The 19,479-nt window shown below is 44.5% G+C and overlaps 1 protein-coding gene across 1 annotated transcript in view; it reads right to left on the reverse strand.

The window, feature by feature from the left end:
- LOC309565818 (5-hydroxytryptamine receptor 3A-like) overlaps window positions 1–19,479 on the reverse strand; it is a gene marked incomplete at its 3' end in the record, with an annotated part of 77,247 nt that overhangs the window by 7,808 nt on the left and 49,960 nt on the right. The window contains exons 4-6 of the mRNA XM_082270824.1: window positions 16,794–16,903; window positions 10,649–10,815; window positions 5,697–5,854 (exon numbers count right to left, since the gene is read on the reverse strand). Coding sequence (XP_082126950.1) covers window positions 5,697–5,854; window positions 10,649–10,815; window positions 16,794–16,903 — 435 coding nt within the window. The remainder of the gene's footprint in view (window positions 1–5,696; window positions 5,855–10,648; window positions 10,816–16,793; window positions 16,904–19,479) is intronic.

The following is a 19,479-nucleotide window of genomic DNA, read 5'->3' on the forward strand; positions in this document are numbered from 1 at the left end:
AAATATATTACTGTAAATGATTTCATTAGCGCAAGCATATATTTCTGCTACTATCACACCTATATATGTCTAGGTGTGTATATAAATATATGGATGTGTGTATATACACCACTATACACAAGTTCAGATGTTTTGCCTGCCTCAAAAGAACCCAAAAAAATGCCAAAAAAAACGCTAGCGTCAAAAAAAAAAAAAATGCTGGCATTTTTTGGGGGGTTTTGGAGGCAGGCAAAACATCTGAACTTGTGCACAGTACCACTATACACAAGTTCAGATGTTTTTCCTGACTGCAAAGAACCCAAAAAAATGCCTTCTATTAAACCGGCAAGGTGTGGAAACCGAGAAGCCATATTGGGGATCTGAAAGTTTTCTAATACAAACAATCTTTTTTTTTTATGGTTCTGGACATGCTACAGAGCTGAAACTTCACATGTACACATTTTAGACCCCCCAGATACTAAATCCAAAGTAAAATTTTTTTTTTTTTTAACAATTGGCTTTTTTTATCAAAAATGACAATTTTTAAGAACTTTTTTTGTGTGATTTTGTGTCTGGGGGTCTAAAAGGTGTACCTGTGAAGTTTCAGCTCTGTAGCATGTCCAGAACCAGAAAAAAAGATCATATAGGTGTTAAAGGAGGGTCCCACATCCCTGTTCTACTGAAAAATTATCTTTTTTTTTTTCATGGTTCTGGACATGCTACAGAGCTGAAACTTCACATGTACACTTTTTAGACCCCCCAGATACTAAATCCAAAGTCAAAAAATCTCTCTTTTTTTTTTTCAATAATTGGCTTTTTTATCAAAAATGACAATTTTAAGAACTTTTTTTTGTGTGATTAATAGTTAATGGGGCATGACCCAGAACCCTAGGCACTTTTTAGGGGCATTTATTGGGTTTTAGGGCTTCAAAATGGTGTTTTTTGATTACTGAAGTTCGGGTCCCATTGATTTCAATGGGGTTCTGAAATTCGAACCGAACTTTTGGGAAATTCGGGTGTTCTGGTCGAACCAAACTTTTCAAAAGTTCGATCATCCCTAATCAGTAAAATAAATAGGGCCCCAAGCGCTGGATAAAGACAAGCAAAAGGCCACATTCTGCCCTCGGGCCGCAGTTTGGAGACCCTTGTTCTAGACCAACCAGATTTACACAGAGTTGGTTCACCGGGTTCCTGTCTCTCAGAGTGTGTTCTTCATGAGATGCACAGTCTATCTTCGCTTAATGGGGTTCTACCTCACTTAAAAGCATCAGAGGTACCTCGGATCCACTCCATACACTTGAAGCAGCCACAAGCTCAGTCCAACTCAAATGTTTTGAGGTAATTCCCTGTACTGTTCAAATAAATTATTGCTCTTCATACAAAAAACAACAATATCTCTCTCTTTGTACCGTCAGTGCACAGAAGTAGGGGTGCCCATCCCCGGGGTAGCAAAGGAAAAATGAAGTCCTTATACCGTCTCTCTGTTGGCTCTGCTCTTCTCATCAGCCAGCTTAAACTCTCTGCACTAAACTCCTCCCCAATATTATATCTCAAGGTGCTGGCCAGAGCTAGGGCCGAAGTGGTCCATCGGCGGACAGTCTCGGGCATCAAGGAGTGGTAGCAGGTGACAATGGGGAAGGCAAGAGGGAGGGGGGGGAGAATCGAGGCACAATGAGAGGGGGATCCAAGGCACATACCGGTAACGTTCATGAGGAACTCGAGTCCAGAGTAGAGGGGGCGAAGAGGCATAGCTGCCGGCTTTTCCAGTGACGAGGGTGGGAGGATCAGGCTGCTCGGAGGTACCGTATGTGAGGGAAAGGCAGCTCACGGTTACTGGATGCAGGATGCATTGTCAATAGGACCCGCGGGATCGTTTACAGCAGGCATCAGTGCTGAGGCATCAGGCAGCTCGGTGGTGCGGAGGAGTCCGGGATCGTGGACACATCACGGAGGCAAGGGAGACTTCATGACAGGACAGCAGGAGGAGAGAAAAAAAATAAAAAAGTCATGACCAGCCGACGAGCAGATTCCAAAAAAGAAAAAAGAAGGTCTCTGTGCTACTAGATGAAGGCGATGAGCGCATTCAGCTACGGAGCGTGCCGCGCTCTTCGGTGGACGGGCGAGGCCGTCGGGCTCCCGTTGCGAGGAGCATCCCTGCTATTGCCCGGTGGTGAAGAAGGCGGGTGGGAGCGGCGGCGGCCCAAAACGAAGTTGTCAGCCATCTGGATACCATCCATGGAGATCGCCCGGTGCATCGGGGAAACGCGGAACTCACTGTACCAGTCGGGGACATTAACCGGTGGGATGCCCAGGGTGGCACAGAAGTGCTCGAGGTCTTCTGGTACTCTCAGCAAAGCCGATCGGCCTTGTGACGAGGCCGACAATCCGAAGGGGAACTTCCAGCGGTAAACGATCGCCCTGGATCTAAGTTCTTCTAGTAGAGGGCGTAGTTCTCTCCTTCTCTGCAATGTTATGGCAGAGAGGTCTTGGTACAGTTTAATGTCCGCGCCCTGAAACGTGAGGTGCTGCCGCATCCTGGCATTCCGTAAAACATCTTCCTTGAGCTGAAAGTTGGCCAGGCAGCACACCACGTCTCTCAGCGGATCATTCTCTCTTCCACGGGGTCTCAGGGCTCTGTGGATGCGCTCAAATACCACGGGCGCTTCGGGGGGCCTCCCAAGCAGATCATTGCATATGGAGGTGATGGTCTGAGGTAAATTTTGATGCTCACTGCTTTCGGGTACTCCCCTCACCCTCAGATTCCTCCAGCGACCCCGATTGTCCAGGTCCTCGACGTGTCTGTTAAGGTCCCTCAGGAGTATGGCATGCGATTCAGTAACTTGATGTACATGACCCAGGGAGGCGTCATGGCGGGCAGTGACCTGTTCTACCTCCTCCACTCTTGCTGACATGGCCTGGAAGTCACTGCGGAGCTCTGCTATAGCCGCCGCCATGGCAGCCTTAATATCCGCGGCAACAAATTGTAAGTCCGCCATTGAGAGGGTCGGTGGGGCCGTCGGAGCTCTCGGAGGATCCTGGGCGGACATAGGCAAGGAGGCTCCCAGCTCTGCAGATTGCCTGTTTGGTGAGCGGGAGCGCGAGCGGGCGGATTGAGAGGAAGAGGGGGACGGATAAGGCCGATGTGTCCGGAAGATATCCGGGATATTGCGGCTGAGCTGAGTCTCCACTTCTCTCGGAGTGCCCACTCGGGTGGCAGAAGAGCTCCTGGCTTTGCTCCCCATGTCTCGGGCTGTGGTAGGCGCAGGGAAAGGGCTCAGATAAGGCAAAATCAGACCCCTCAGTGCAGGAGCTCAGAGTCAGGCGGCCATATCAGAACGGGTCCAAGCCACGCCCCCCTCCCCAATATTATATATGATCCTGCCAGAAAAGATATGAAATCATTCCCCTTTGTGAAAGGATTTTAAAGAGACAACAATGTAACTAATCTTCGTACACGCTTCTAAAGGGCCATACACACTATAAGATTTTCTGAAGACTTTTTCCTTCAGATTTACCTTTTTTATGTAGTGCAAGGGCCTGCCAGATTGCGTACAAATTGAAAGTGTTTAGGTTTGACCTCATATTATATGGTTTTGGTAAATGTAAAGGAAAAAGTCTTCAGAAAATCTTATAGTGTGTATGGCCCATAACAAACAGCTGCCATTCAAGGCATGCCCTGAATGCAACTGTTTTGGGAAACCATTAAACCTGTGGGATTATTTCCACTTTAACTTATCCCTCACTTACCTGGCACCAGGTGCTCTATACTGCTCTCCAGGCCCTTAACATGCAAGACTGCTGGTTCTGCATTGTGCGTGATAATGTCAGAGTGCCTGTGATCAATGGAGTGTTAAATAGAAGTGGCTTTAGATGACCAGTGGCATGGGGGAAGCTTGCAGGAGCATCTCCTGTTGAATTCTCCAAATATTCCTCTGCACAAGGTCAAGTAAAACCTGTGATAACTAAAGTGTGTGTGAAGGGGCTCTAACAAAGATTCTAGCAGAGTCATGTCTTCTTATCAGAGTCCTAGAGGCAAAACAAGCGTTGGGGGCCATATCTTTGAAAAGGCCTCCATAGCTAAATATTATACAAACAACATGTATATACAGTATATATATATATATATATATATATATATATACACACACACACTATATTACCAAAAGTATTGGGACATCTGCCTTCACACGCACAAGAATAGTATTTATTGGCATCCCAGTCTTAGTGGTTCAATATTGAGTTGGCCTTTGCAGCTATAACAGCTTCAATTCTTCAGGGAAGGTTGTTCACAAGGTTTAGGAGTGTGTCTATGGGAATGTTTGACCATTCTTCCAGAAGCGCATCTGTGAGGTCAGGCACAGATGTTGGAGAGAAGGCCTGGCTTGCAGCCTGCACTAATTCATCCCAAAGGTGTTCTGTCAAGTTGAAGTCAGGACTCTGTGCAGGCCAGTCAAGTTCCCCCACTCCAAACTCACTCATCCATGTCTTTATGGACAACCTTGCTTTGTGCACTGATCCAAATCATTTGTTTAAGTGGGGATTATGGTGTGGGGTTGTTTTTCAGGGGTTGGGCTTGACCCCTTAGTTCCAAGGAAGGGAATGTCAGCATGCCAAAACATTTTAGACAATTTCATGCTCCCAACTTTGTGGGAACAGTTTGGGGTTGGCCCCTTCTGTTCCAACATGTCTGTGCACAAGTGCACAAAGCAAGGTCCATAAAGAAATCAATGAGCAAGTTTGGGGTGAAGGAACTCGACTGGCCTGCCTCAACCCAATAGAACACCTTTAGGATAAATTAGAGCACAGACTGCAAGCCAGGCCTTTTTTCCAACATGTGCCTGACTTCACTTCTGGAAGAATGGTCAAACATTGCAATAGGCGCACTCCTAAACCTTGTGGACAGCCTTCCCAGAAGACTTGAATCTGTTATAGCCGCAAAGGGTGGACCAACTCAATATTAAAAAACAAAGCAGAGAAGAAGGCGCTACTAAGTGCAGTAATAAAACACTTTAATGACAAGGAAGGGTTAAAAACACTTACAAGATGGAAGTGAAAAACAGGCATATCAATGAATCTATAACATCCAGCAGAATGTCTCCTGGGCAAAGATTTGAAGAAGAAGCAACTGCTCCGAAACATGTCCTGCCAACTTCAGATTGCCTGGATTCCCTGCTGGTCCTGACAGCACGGCTCTCCATTTAGGATCAGAGACACAGTGTTTCCCACCGGGTTGGAACTTCCACCTGCAGCCGTCTTTACTCCAAGGAGGCATCCCGCTGGACAGTATGGATTCATTGATATGCTTGTTTTTCACTTCCGTCTTGTAAGTGTTTTAGCCTTGCCTTGTCATTAAAGTGTCTTACTACTGCACTTAGAAGGACCTTCTTCTTTGCTTTGTTTTTTCTATAGAGTGTTCTTCCCTCTTCTGAAGTGCTGCTGTGGTGCATTAATCACATTTGAAGAGCCATTCATGTACTGTTTGTCAAAGTCTCCTTGTTATCCAGAGTGCCCTATTCTCCACACTCCTTCAACTCAATAATGTGTGTGCAAAAGCAGGCATCCCAATACTTTTGGTAATATAATATATATATATATATATATATATATATATATATATATATACACGCACACACACACACAGGTAAATATATACCCATTTGAAACAAGAACAAGGGCTAGATTTACAGTGGATAACTTATAAGTTAGGTTGGTGTTACCTGATAAATTACTTTACTCCATTCCTCTCCATATTTAGAGACATTTAAATGCATAACATCTACTTGCATGAGATCCCATTCTGACTTTAAAAATGTTTCTTTTGACAATTTAGTTACGGTTTCAGCATTAGAAATGGGAATCAACTGTACATCAACAACTGGGGGAAGAGAAGACAAATGACCAAATTAACTATATATGCTTTCAACCATATACAGGGGATCATGTAAAACACACTTCAATCCCAAAGACATGGGCAGATACAGTATAAGTACTGTATCTGGAACAAAACTAATAATGATATAGCATATGCAATTGCTACACAAGACATATTGTAATTTTAAATTTATTTATTGTTATTTTATTAGAAATCACCTTTATTTTTCAATCAGCAGTGCTGTACTGATATGTAAATTTCAATGGAATATGGCAACCTTTAGGCATTCTGTAAACATTTGATGTACAGAACTTCGCCAGAATTATTATTTCTTGCTTGTGTAATTGGAAAATGATGGCACGTCCTCCCACATTGCCCACTCATGTACGCTCTCAAGAGGGAGCAGCAGCACGATCTGTGACTGCTGTGTCATCACAGATCGGAGTACAAGGCTCTGTGATTGGCCCTCTACCATGTGATCGCTGTGGCCAATCACAGTGTCAGGATGCACATGCCAGCAAACTAGATAACTCCTCTGGACGAACCTTTGGGCATAGGCTAAAACATATTCCCTTTTCGTGCACATAGGAATTCAACACTGGCTAATAAATATGCACATTTGCACTTACTCGAGCATGCACACGTGCCGTTGTGAATTTTCGTGCGTGCTTGCGCACGCCTGTGACAGATGCTGGCGCCAAACAGGCTATTTAAACTCAGCCAGTACTTAAGATCAGTGCTGCTTTGTCTTCAGCCTCCTGTGTATCTGTGATCCTGTGAACCTGCATCCTGCTTCCAGTTGCTGACCCTGGCTTGTCTTGACCTTCCTCCGAACTCCACCTGCATCGACCTCAGCTTGACCCCTAACTTCTGCTTCTGCCTGCTCCTTTGACTCCTATTCCACTGATCGGTTCCAGATCCAGCCTGTCTCCTGACCAATTTCCTGTCTATATCCTGTACCCGATCCATCCCATCTGTGTATGACCCAGCCAGTTTGACTTTGCTACTCTCCCTGCTGTCGCCAGCACCTGCTATCTGCCTACTTACCTGTTTGCTGAAGCCATCTGGTGACTTCTCCTGCCCAGCATGGACAGCTGCCCTGCTTCTAGCAAGACTTACAGGCACTCCTGCCACTCTGTACTCCTGCGCCTCCTGTCTACTCTATCAGGGGCCCTGAGTCAGAGGAGTAAGAGAGGCCTTCCTCATCATATCAGACTCTGCTACCAGGTAAGTGATACACAGCAATCGCAGTCAGCGATAGTAAACAATAGCTGTCATTCAAGGTGTCACATGTGATTGGCTGGAGTTGGGATGGGGAAACCCGGCAGCGCTGCGGGGGTGTGGGCCAGGGAAGCATGCAGGTGTCAGGGGCAGCAGGACAGTGATAGCGAGGTGGTGGGAGTGGCATGTAAAGGAACTGATGCCCTCCATTTCCTACCTGCAGCTGATGAATGTCTGCGAGAGGGAAAGGAGCTACAGAGGGGCCCTCTGGAGCATGGGGCCAGGTCGCAATGGTGACCCCTGTAGGTGTGCACCTGCTCTGCCCCATTGTTGAGATTCACAGTCTCTAGTTGTCCTATTGACCATTGTCACTAGGACTAAAAGTAAAGGAAAATTCACTTTCTGGGGTTGTTACCAGAACACCAATAGAGATCTTCCAAGGGCAAACTTACTTCTGATAACTTTTTTGAATGGGACACAGATGGCTAAAAACTCCTGGCAGCAGCTGACAGGGGGAGCTATTGGGAAAGAGAGAGAGCTCCTGGAGGCAGGAGAAACATGCGAGGCACGCTATTTGAGAGCAGGGAGCGTGAAGAGAGTGACTGGGACGTGACACATAGACCCAACTAGGAGAGGCACTGTAAGATAGACGGTGGATCAGCTCGGGAGAGCCCACAGGGACTGGATAGGGGAGACAGCAAGTGCCGGACTGATCAGCTGATCGGCTGATGGAGAGAGCTGGCAGGGATCTGACAGGGGAGACCCAAGGGCGGGACTGATCAGGAGAGGCAGCGGGGAGGGGAGCCCAGGGTTGATAGGTGGACAGAGGAAGTGGCAGGCACAGGACCGGAGGGAGACAGGCTGACAGGGGGAGGCTGCAGGAGCTGAAAAGCAGTGCAGGGACAGCCGAGAAGGAGGACTGGGAGTACCTTAGTACCTGGGAGTAACTTATTGACAGGGAGTACCTTAGTACCCGGGAGTGCCTTAGTACCTTGGAGTACCTTTGTGACTAAGAGTACCTTATTACCTGGGAATAACTTAGTGACAGGGACTGTCTTAGTACCTGGGAGTACCCTGGTACCAGGGAGTTCCTTAGTATCTAGGAGAAACTTAGTGACTGCGAATACCTTAGTACCTGGAAGTGCCTTCACACCTGGGAGTACCTTAGTACCTGGGAGTGTCTTAGTACCTGGGAGTACCTGAGTACCTAAGAGTGCATTATTACCTGGGAGTACCTTATTACGTGGAAGTACCTTAGTACTTGGAAGTGCCTTAGTGACTGGGAGTACCTAGTGCCTGGATGCCCAGTCACCAATGTACTCCCAGGTACTAAGGTACTCCCAGTCACTAAGTTACTCCCAAGTACTAAGATACTCCCAGGTAAAAGCAAATGGGGTATTCAAAAAAGGGCAGAGACATATTCCGGAGAACTATAGGCCAGTCAGCCTGACATCAATAGTAGGTAAATTATTGGAGGAGATGATAAGGGACTATATCCAAGGATTTGCTGATGAAAACGGTATCATTAGTAGTAATCAGCAAGAATTTACGAAGGGATATTCTTGCCAGACCAATCTGTTAACATTCTGTGAGGAAGTGAGCTGCAATCTAGATAGGGGGATACCTGTGGATGTTGTGTATCTGGATTTTGCAAAGGCATTCTATACAGTTCCCCATAATCACTTAATCTACAAGTAGAGGTCTGCAGGCACTGACCATAAGGTTTGTTTTTGGATAGAAAACTAGTAACAGGGGTGCGTCCAAAGGGTGGTGATAAATAACGTTCATTCAGACTGGTCTGGAGTGGTAAGTGGGGTTCCCCAAGGTTCTGTCCTTAGACCAATTCTGTTTAATTTATTCATAAATGATGTAGAGGATGGAATAAATATCTCAATGTCAGACACAAAAATAAGCAGGGCAATAACTTAATATCAGGATATAGAAATCTTACAGAAATACCTGGACAAAATAATAGAATGAGCAACTATATGGCAAATGAGATTTAATGTGGAGAAATGTAAAGTAATGCACTTGGGGGCTAAAAACATAAATGTAAACTACTCACTGGGGGGGGGGGACCTCTGGGGGAATCAAGGATGGAGAAAGATCTGGGGGTCCTAATGGAAGACAGACTGATCAAAAGCATAGCCGGCAGAATATTTGCATGCATAAAGGGGATATACTCCAGAGATAAGACTTTAATCCTGCCACTTTATAAAACTATGGTCCGGCCACATCTGGAGCATTCTGTCCAGTTCTGGTCACCAGTCCTCGGAAGGGATGTGCTGGAGCTGGAGAGAGTCCACAGAAGGGCAACAAAACTAATTAGGGGATTGTGAGACCTTAATTAAGAGGAGCGATTACTAAGCACTAAATTTATTTCTGCTGGAGAAGAGACGATTGAGATGGGACATGATAGCAATTTACAAATACCTCAATGGTGATCCCAGCATAGGAAAAAACTATTCAGTCTCAGGGAGTGTAAGAGAACATGGGCCACACAATGAGAATTGAGGAGAAGAGGTTTAACTTTAAACTGCGTAGGGGTTATTCACTGTCAGGGCAGTAAGAATGTGGAGCTCTCTTCCACAATTGGTGGTGTCAGCGGGGAGTATTGATATTTTTAAAAGACTCCTGGACATGCATCTTAAAGAAAACAATGTACAGGGCTATGGGAAATGATTATCGTCACTGACACACACACCTACACAAGTGGAACTGGATGGACTATTGTCTTTATTCAACTTTAACTACTATGTTAACCATTCACTGCTCTATCCAAAATGAAAACAAACATTTTGGCTATAGATATAATTGAAAAACATTCTAATTGTGTGAAAAATAAAGGCAAAAAAGTATAGCATTTAAATAGCCAGTGATATATATTTAAAAGAAGTATACCCAATATGTATATTGACCAGTTGTAACAAAAAAGCCATACTAACACAGATCCCTTCTGAAATACTCTCTTTGTAAGCTAGAAAAAATACCCTATTTGCTTTTATGCATAGATGACATGTGTTCACATGGTGTGCAATAAGTCTCTTACTTTTTAAACAAACCTGACCTCACCTAGCCTCACTCACAAGATATTTCCATTACTAAAGATGCAGGGGACTGATTATTTTAGTGTATATTAACATGGTATTACAACTGTCTTTTCTCAAACTTGTTTTATTTTCTGTTTTATCATTATTACATTACTAGACTGACATTCTGTGACACAGTAAAATTCTATTTCAAGGGCTCCCCACACAAATCGAATTTCATACAAAAAAAAAAAAACAGAAACAATAAAATAATTAGTCAACTGCATGTTCCTAAAATTTGCATCTGATGCATGTGATTGCTTGTCTAACAAAAAAGCCATAACAATTCTGTTCTACAAATCATGTTTTCTAATTAACTTAAGAAAGATGGTTCATACAAACATGTTTTCTTAGAGGAACAAAGGATTGACAGTTAATACATCTTATGTCTGTGGAAACCCCCATTTTAGGAACCAACAGGTAAATCTTGACATACAAGGTCTTCTCTTCATATACTCAACATTCGAGTCTAATTAAAATTGATTACCTGGATTTGTTTTCATGCCATAAGTCAAATTACATTTCTGTTTGTCAAAAGGAAACTTATACAGGTCAAGAGAACATAAGGTCACGATCTTAAGAGTTTTTTTCCTCCGAATGGTGCCATTGTAATAGAGCTCCATATATAGGACATCAAGAGAGTCCTCCTCTGTCCTGGCAAAAAATATAGTAAAAAGTAATGTTTACAGGGCAGGTGAAACAAACATACAAACATATATATATATATGAACTATTAAATTGTAAAAAAAAAAGGTCAAATTTTGGACTGATAGTGAACTGTGAGGATGCCCAACCTGAGCTCTTTCTCTCTCTTCTGAAAGCAGCACACGTATCTCAACTGATTTATTACTATTTTTCTATTGCCTTGTGCCAATATAGTATAAAGACAATTTTAGGTAAATATGTGGCAGGCACCTAGATGCAATACTAAACCTATGTTTGGGCAAAGAAGAAAAAATATATTTAGTACATTACTGCACTGCATGCACATTTCATTATGTTTTTTCAGTTAAAAAATCAGTAAGTAAAGAAAAATATCTGCTGATCCTGCCAGTGAGCCCCTTACTTATGAACACTCTGCCTTTGCTGTGCTGATATCCCAAACTGTGTTGTCCACTTTTCCTTAGTTCTCCTATACTCAACTATATAACACCTTCCCTTATTTTTTTGGAGATGGGAGATGTTTTGTATGCCTCAAAGAACAGCAATGCAGGCATTATCTGTTGGTGCAACACCTCTTAGAAGAACACAGCGACTGGCACTCATCAAGTGCTCTTGGCCATGCCTGCTACCACACACAAGATTGTTACCAAGTTAATTGACCGTCATCCCATGGCCATTGGCTACTTTGGGGGTAATATATATGAAACACTGTAAACACTTCATAAAGATCTTGTATACACATCTTCCTTAGCTAGCTACTAGCTTCTAGCAGATTTTTTAGGTCTTTTAGCATGTTTTCCAATTAACAGTGCTCACTAGGGACAGTGGCGTAGCGTGGGTTGTCAGAACCCGGGGCAAGGCAAGTAATTTGCGCCCCCTAACCCGCGGGATTTTAGCACTCGAGTCTCTTCCACTAGATTAGTTAAAGAAACCCTTACCCCCTAAGCACATGTATTGTTTGTTATGAAAATACTGATGTAATTAAAATAAAATGCATCTAAATACAAGTTTGAATGACCAGCGTGCCCCCTTTCAATGCAGAATGACCAACGTACCCCCTTTCAATGCGGAATGACCAGCATGCCCCCTTTCAATGCAGAATGACCAGCGTGCCCCATTTCAATGCAGAATGACCAGCGAGCCCCCTTCCAATGCAGAGAGACCAGCGTGCCCCCATTCAATGCAGAATGACCAGCGAGCCCCCGTTCAATGCAGAATGACCAGCGAGCCCTCTTTCAATGCAGAATGACCAGCGTGCCCCCTTTCAATGCAGAGAGATCATCGTGCCCCCTTTCAATGCAGAGAGACTTACCTGCAGCGGCAGCTTCTCCTCAGTTCCCCGCGCCTCTTTGAGTCCTCCCGCCTCCTCCTCGGCCAATGGCATGCGTTAGCCTTTCAGCCAATCAGGAAGCGGGTCTTGGACCTGCTTCCTGATTGGCCAGGAGGAGGATCCGTGTGACAATAGCGAATTTTCATTTGCTATTGTCACACAATGGGTGCGCTCAGGGCCCACTGCTCTGCGCCCCAGGTCCACCCTTTTATTAAGCCTATTAAAAAAAAAAACCCACTCTGTGACAGCGCCAGGCTGCTGACTCACTCGCTGCTAAACTGACTGAGCAGTGAGGAGAGGCGTTATAGGCGGGGCTTGGCTTGCAACGCCACCCCACCCTACACCAATGGATAGGTGAGGCACAGTCCAGCCCCGCCCCACCATTTTCAACCATAGGGCGGCTGCACTGGACATCTCCCTGCCTAAAGATGGAGGCAGCCGCAGACAGTGTGTGAACTGTGTATGTCAGAGTCAGACAGACAGAGTGACACTGCGGATGCGCCCCCCCAGATGTTGCGGCCGGTGCGGCCGGCCCCCCCTGCACCCCCCACGCTACACCACTGACTAGGGATGGGCGAACGGTATCGGGGAGTTCGACCATTTGTTCAGCCCGCCAAATGCACTGCTCCCATGCATAGTGCATTGGAAGCCCTGATTGGCTGAAGCAATGAAAGCTTTGCTCAATCAGTGCACAGGGCACTGTCAGAACCATGATTGGAGAAAGTAATGATGACTTTATCCAATCATGGCTCATTGCTCTTAGTTCCACCCTACACTATAAAAGTATTATTTCAATAGCGGCCATTTGTAGTGTGTTAACGGCATGGGGAGAGATAGAACAGGGCTCTGTTCAGTGCTACCAAAGAGTTAGTGTGCTATAGTGGGCTATTCTGATTCTATTGTCAGTGTAGAATATCAGTTTAGTGTGAATCTAATGATAGTTCAGTCAGTGTAAGTGTAGTGACCATTAATTTTTACTTTAGTGTCACTTTAGTGTGAATCTAGTGATAGTTCAGTCAGTGTGAGTGTAGTGACCTGACCATTCGTTTTTACTTTGATTTGATGCTACCACCAAATCAAATAGTCATAAACTTGAACAAATTAATAGATAATAGTGTGGAGGCGGTGCACTATGCATTGTGTCACTGATCATGTGACTTCCTCAGTGACTTCCAGTGACGCGTAGGAGGAGCCAGTGACCTCAGGCTTGTCTGTTACACTTTGACCTGTGTCGGAAAGCCGGGGAGCTGAAGCCGCTCACAGCACATAAAGATTTGGATCCCATGCGGTTTTGTACCTATCTAAATGTGAGTGTTCTGGATGAAGTTTTTTTTAATCAATAAATGTTTTTAAACATACTACACTATGAAATCACTCTGTTTGTCTATATACAATCGTGGAGCTGTTCCACTCTGATCAAAGTAGGATTCAAGGGAAGCCATTGGACTCCCCCAGGTGGATTGGTTTGCCATATACTGCACAATACCTTTGTGCTGCAGGTGAGCGCTCATTGCACTCAAAGGTGGATAGCAGGTGGAGGGATCTTGTACATTGAGCACTGAAGTTTTTTAATAAAGTAGCACTGCATTTATAAGAGACTCACAGATTTACCTTTTGTTATATTGGATGAACATTCCACAAAATTTTTTACGTTTATGTAATATACTTCACCTATTCACATTGTTTTTGGCAATTTTGATTCAGTGCACAGTTGGCACTGATCCTTTGTTTAAATGTATCACATTGCTATTTTGGTTCTAGGTTTGTTTTTAAGGATATGTACTGTTTTTTTGATTGCAACATGTTTATGGATATTCAATTAGTATACATTGTTGTTTACACAGAATAGCGCACCACTTCCACACTATTATCTATTAATTTTTACTTTAGTGTCAGTTTGTTTTGTTAGGGCAGGTTTACTGTAATATACAGTAGTTCAGTGTGTTAATGCACGTTTAACAAAGTATATTTCTGTGCATTACTGCATGTTTAACGCAGTATATTTCTGTGCGTTACGTGCCGTTTAACACAGTATATTTTTGTGCGTTAGTGCAGGTTTATTGCAGTATATTTCAGTGCGTTAATGCACGTTTAACACAGCATATTTCTGTGCATTAGTGCACATTTAATGCAGTTTATTTCAGTGCGTTACTGCACGTTTAACGCAGTATAATTCTGTGCGTTAGTGTACGTTTAATGGAGTAAATTTCTGTGTGCTAGTGCATTTTTGCTGTAGTATATTGTAGTGTGTCGGTGGAGCGGTGTATATTTCCTTTCAGTGAACCTGTCAGTGGAGTGTGTCAGTGTAGTGAGTACTCAGGTTAAAGTGCACCATTAATTAACCACTTCTAGACCGGAAGGATTTGTCCAGGCCATATTTTGTGATTCGGCACAGCGTTACTTTAATGGAAAATTGAAAATTGGGCATAACCATTGTATGCCCAATTACTTGCATATAAGCCTTCATAATGTGCACTTTTGATTTTTACAGTTCAAGTCCCATAGACTTTAATGGGGTTCGTTATTCGGTTCCGAACTTTCACATTGTTCGAATTTTCTGGTGCAAATTGAACAGGGGATCATTCGGCCCATTCCTAATGCTCACATGTATGTTTATTTCAGCTCTGCATTCTCTGCAAAACACATCCTCTACTATAAGCCAAAGCCGCAGAGTCACAACTATTGTACTTCATTAATTAACTTCTTCAGATCCGCGCTATAGCCGAAGTACGGCTACAGCGCGGACTCGAATTTCCGGGAGGCCGTCTTTAAATGGCCTCCCAGAGACAGGCTACCTGCGCGCTCCCGCGAGCGCGCATCGGGGAAAATCTGTGTCGGCCGTGTCCCTTGGACACAGCCAATCACAGATCGTGGTAAATGGCCAATCACAGCGGCCATTTACCACGTGATCGGCCCATGCAATGAGAGATGATCTCATATGTAAACATATGAGATCATCTCTCATCGCCAGCGCTCCTTCCTCACACAGAGACTGCAGTGGGAGGAAGAGGAGAGCCGATCAGCCGTCGGGGACACAGAGGAATGTAATCAGGACACTGATCACCAGTGCCCTGATTACACAAGGTAAATAAAACACACTAAGTGCCCACCATCAGTGCCCACAGTGCCCGCCATCAGTACCCCCCATCAGTGCCCACAATCAGTGCCCATAGTACTGCCAGTCAGTGCCCATCAGTGCCTGCTCATCTAGGCCCTGATGAGCACTGACTGGCAGCACTATTGGCACTGAGTGTGGGCACTGATGGTGCTGCCCATCAGTGCTCATCAGTGCCGCCCATCAGTGCTCATCAGTGCCACCCGTCAGTGTCCATCAGTGCCACCCGCCAGTGCCCATCAGTGCCGTCTATCAGTGCCCATCAGTGCCGCCTGTCAGTGCCGCCTCTCAGTGCCCAGCAGTGCCACCTCTCAGTGCCCAGCAGTGCCACCTATCAGTGCTCATCAGTGCCACCTATCAGTGCCACCTATCAGTGCCACCTATCAGTGCTCATCAGTGCGTCATATTAGTACCTCCTCATCAGTGCCCATAAGTGCCACCTCATCAGTGCCCATAAGTGCCACCTCATCAGTGCCCATCAGTGCAGCCTATCAGTGCCCATCAGTGCCGCCTCATCAGCGCACATCAGTGAAGGAGAAAAATGTATTTATTTTCAAAATTTACTCGCAGAAAATAAGAAAAACTTTTTTCTTTTTTTTGTAAAAAATAAAAAACCCAGAGATGATTAAATACCACCAAAAGAAAGCTCTATTTGTGTGAAAAAAAGGACGAAAAATTCATATGGGTTCAGTGTTGCATGACCGCGCAATTGTCATTCAAAGTGTGAGAGCACTGAAAGCTAAAAATTGGTCTGGATGGGAAGGGGGTTTAAGTGCACAGAAGGCAAGTGGTTAATTAAATGATCAACAATCTATTTACATGAGCCAGAATGCATAACTATATTAATTCTAATTTAAATGTATTTGCCTAGAGTTGGGCTTTGATTGTACCCATGGTGCTAGATCATTATCAAAGTTTTATTCATTTGGAATCTTCGGATAATTTAAAATGCTTTCAATTCTTTATTGCTTGTCTAAATTTACAGTCTTCAAGCGGAGATCCACCCAAAAGGGGAACTCTGCTTGTTCGCACCCTCCCCTCCCCTGCCACATTTTGCACTTTTGGGGGAGGAGCGGGAGCGGATACCTGTCCAAACCAGGTTTACGCTCCTACCTCTGGGTAAGATCGCCACACAATGATCGTGGCGATCTATGAAATGTACGGCCCCTTCAGACCCCCCCCCCCCACCCCCACCCCGCTACTTTCTGGGAGACAAACAGGTCCCAGAAGACAGCGGGACTATTTAGAAAGCGTAGAGCGACTCATGTATACACAGTAGGAAACAGGCTGTGAAGCTGCAAGGCATCACTTCCTGTTTCCCTTAGTAAAGATGCCGTACATTTCGGCTAGTGGTGCCGACATTGCCGGATACTTGGACAGGTACATTAAGTGTCCTAATTGTAAACGTCAGAAGCTACAGTATTTTTTAGATGCTGAGTTTTTGTTTTTGTTTTTTTTTCGCCAGGCTGGAACTCCTCTTTAATTTCCACTTTCACAAGGTACTAAAATATTCTAGTCACTTACATTTCAGCTATAGTGATGTCAGGAATCCAGACTGAACCCTCTGGAATGAAGATACGGTTTATGTCACAGAAATCACTTGGTTCCCAGGATAGGAACTGATTTTGCCATACCTTTTATTAAAATAGAGAAAAGTAAATACGTTGAAAATAAATTCATCGTTATTTCTTTAAAGGAAAAGTAATTTAGTTTTAGCAAATAGTCGTTAGGAACTTAAAGTACAACTAAAGGCAAAATGTTTCATTTTGGATATAGTAAGGGAGGGTTATAACTCATGTCAGTTTTTTCCATCTTTGTCACATTAGAGAGATTTCCCTTCACTGTCTCTCCCATAGCCAAAAACGGGAATTGAGGGGAAATTCTTGCAAAGTGAGGGAATCCTGGAGTGAAATCAGGGTCCCCATTGGAAGATGAAAGAAATCACCTTTGCTTGTTACAACAGCTGTACATGCATTAAAAAGTAAAATATGACTGGCTGCTGTAGATTAGAACACTTAATTGGTTATTTCACTATTTTGGTCATAAAAAAACCCTCGTCTTTAACTATATTTACCTTTAAAGGTTAGTCTACCCAAAGCTGATGTTATAGTTTTTAATAGATGCTAGAGCTAGAAGGTTAAATCACCCACCTGGTTGATTCTTATAACTGTTGAGAACTTTGATCATTGAGTCACCTGTGTTTAAATGCTGAACCAGTGCTGAGTGCTCACACAACAAAGATTTTAAATTATTTTTCTGAGTATCAAGTTAAGACGGCCATACACACATTTCTTTCCTACAGGTTGCAGGAAACAAATGTGCTTGATTCCTCCATCAACACAGGCAGTGTTGATGTGGGAATTCCTCCTGCTGAGCCGTGGGGAGAGCTATCCCCGCCAGGAGAAGACATTGGTTATTGCTAGTGAAGATAATCATAAGTAAAATCCGGCAGGTTGAACCCAAGTTGATCAGTCGCTCAACTTGGTACATTCAGCCTGCCCATATATGGTCTTAAAGATATGAACCATGTATGGCCTGCCTTACTTTGGCTCCAGACAGATGTCTTGCCTAACTGCATTAAAGGCTAGCAATCATAATTAAGGAACACGTTCTCCTGTTAGCACTTGACTTAGGGCAATTTCTAGTATTTCAGCATTAGAAAGAAATGTTCACGCAGCCCAGTTTCCATGAAAAATGTATCAGTAGACAAGTGTGCACAGCTTCATATCATATTGGTACTCACTAAAACAGGTATGAATGCACAATCATAGTTGAGTTTTTGTTTCACTCATTCAGACTTTTGGACTTTGCCATATAGTGAATCAGGCTCACTGCCTTTCTAAAATAATTGTTAAAGCAGACTTTTACCCTTTAAACGGACTTGGCTTTTCTCCATCCCACACCCCTTCCCCCTTCTGCACATATATCATTTATTTTTCTTTTCTTTTTTGTAGCACCCTCCTTGATAGGTGCTAGAGAGTGAGCATAGTTTTGGCTCTGTCTGCCTATCAGAGGAGCAGCAGGTAAATTCTATATTGCACTCTGCTTAACAGGGAGCAGGATCTGTGAGTTAGGTCTGCTCAGGGTACCCAGTGTGTGATTCATCTGGTCTAAGGGAGTGTCCCCAGCTGATCAAATGGGGAGGCACATTGGATAGTGGAGGAAACCTGGCCAATGTCAAGCAGTCTTTTGATACAGCCCCCGGGATTGGCGCAGACTGTTTGTCTGGGTGCATTGTGGGGCAGGGTATAAAAAGCCAGGGGCACGTGAGGTAGAGGTCTTTGGCGGGAAGCAGAGTCCCAGAAGGAGGGTGGCGGCTGCCTCCTCTTCTGCAGCAGTTGGTGATGGTCACAGGCCTTTTGGCCTGGTGAACCTACAGTGTGGAGCTGAACCCAGAGGTCCAGGAGAACTGACTGAGGAGTTGGGGCACTGCGAGAATCTGGAAAGTAGTATCGTGAGTACAGAGGATATTGCCCAGGGGTATGCCCAGGAAGGGGACCACTCTGAAGAGTGTAGTCAGTGGACGGGTGTCAGCCGGTATAGAGAAAGGGGGTACTGGGGGAGTACTCTGAAGAGAAATACAAACAGGATCATTTACTTCAGCATCATTCAAGTGGCAGCATGAAGTAGCAGCCTTGCAGCATCCTCAAGTTAGAAGTCCTCAGAATTTGTGAATAGTTCAAGGTTGGAGTATCCCACTCATCCCTTCCCCCATCCCAATGTAAAATAAAAACAACAAAAACATCTACAGGTTGCTACAGGTAACCCAGGGGAATCCAAAAGTGTCAATTATCAAAAGTCCTTTAGGGGGCAGTGCTACATTTTGTTTACTTGATTTTTTAAAATTAAGAATTAGTTTCACCCCCCCCCCCCCCGCATCCTCTGTTACTTGCCTAGGTGATTGATGTCAGTGCCCCAGGTGCCTCCTGGGGTATGTGACTTTCATACCCCAGGTGGCATGGGGAGCTCTACACGTCACCCCATTCACTAACAAAGGTGACGGGCAGGCCTAGCAGTGTGTCATCAGAAGGCTGCACCAGGACACGGAAGAGATGGCAAAGCCTTCCGAAGACATCACAGAGAAACATGGAGCTGCAGGACCCAGCAGCGGCTGCTGAGGAGAGGATCTCAACAGGACAACACTGGATCTGCTATGTGGATAAATAACTGAAATGTGAACAGCCCAGCATCAGGTAAATGGGAAAGAAAA

The sequence above is a fragment of the Pelophylax lessonae genome (genome assembly GCF_965119305.1).
Source record: "Pelophylax lessonae genome assembly, chromosome: 10".
Classification (NCBI taxonomy): Eukaryota; Metazoa; Chordata; class Amphibia; order Anura; family Ranidae; genus Pelophylax; species Pelophylax lessonae.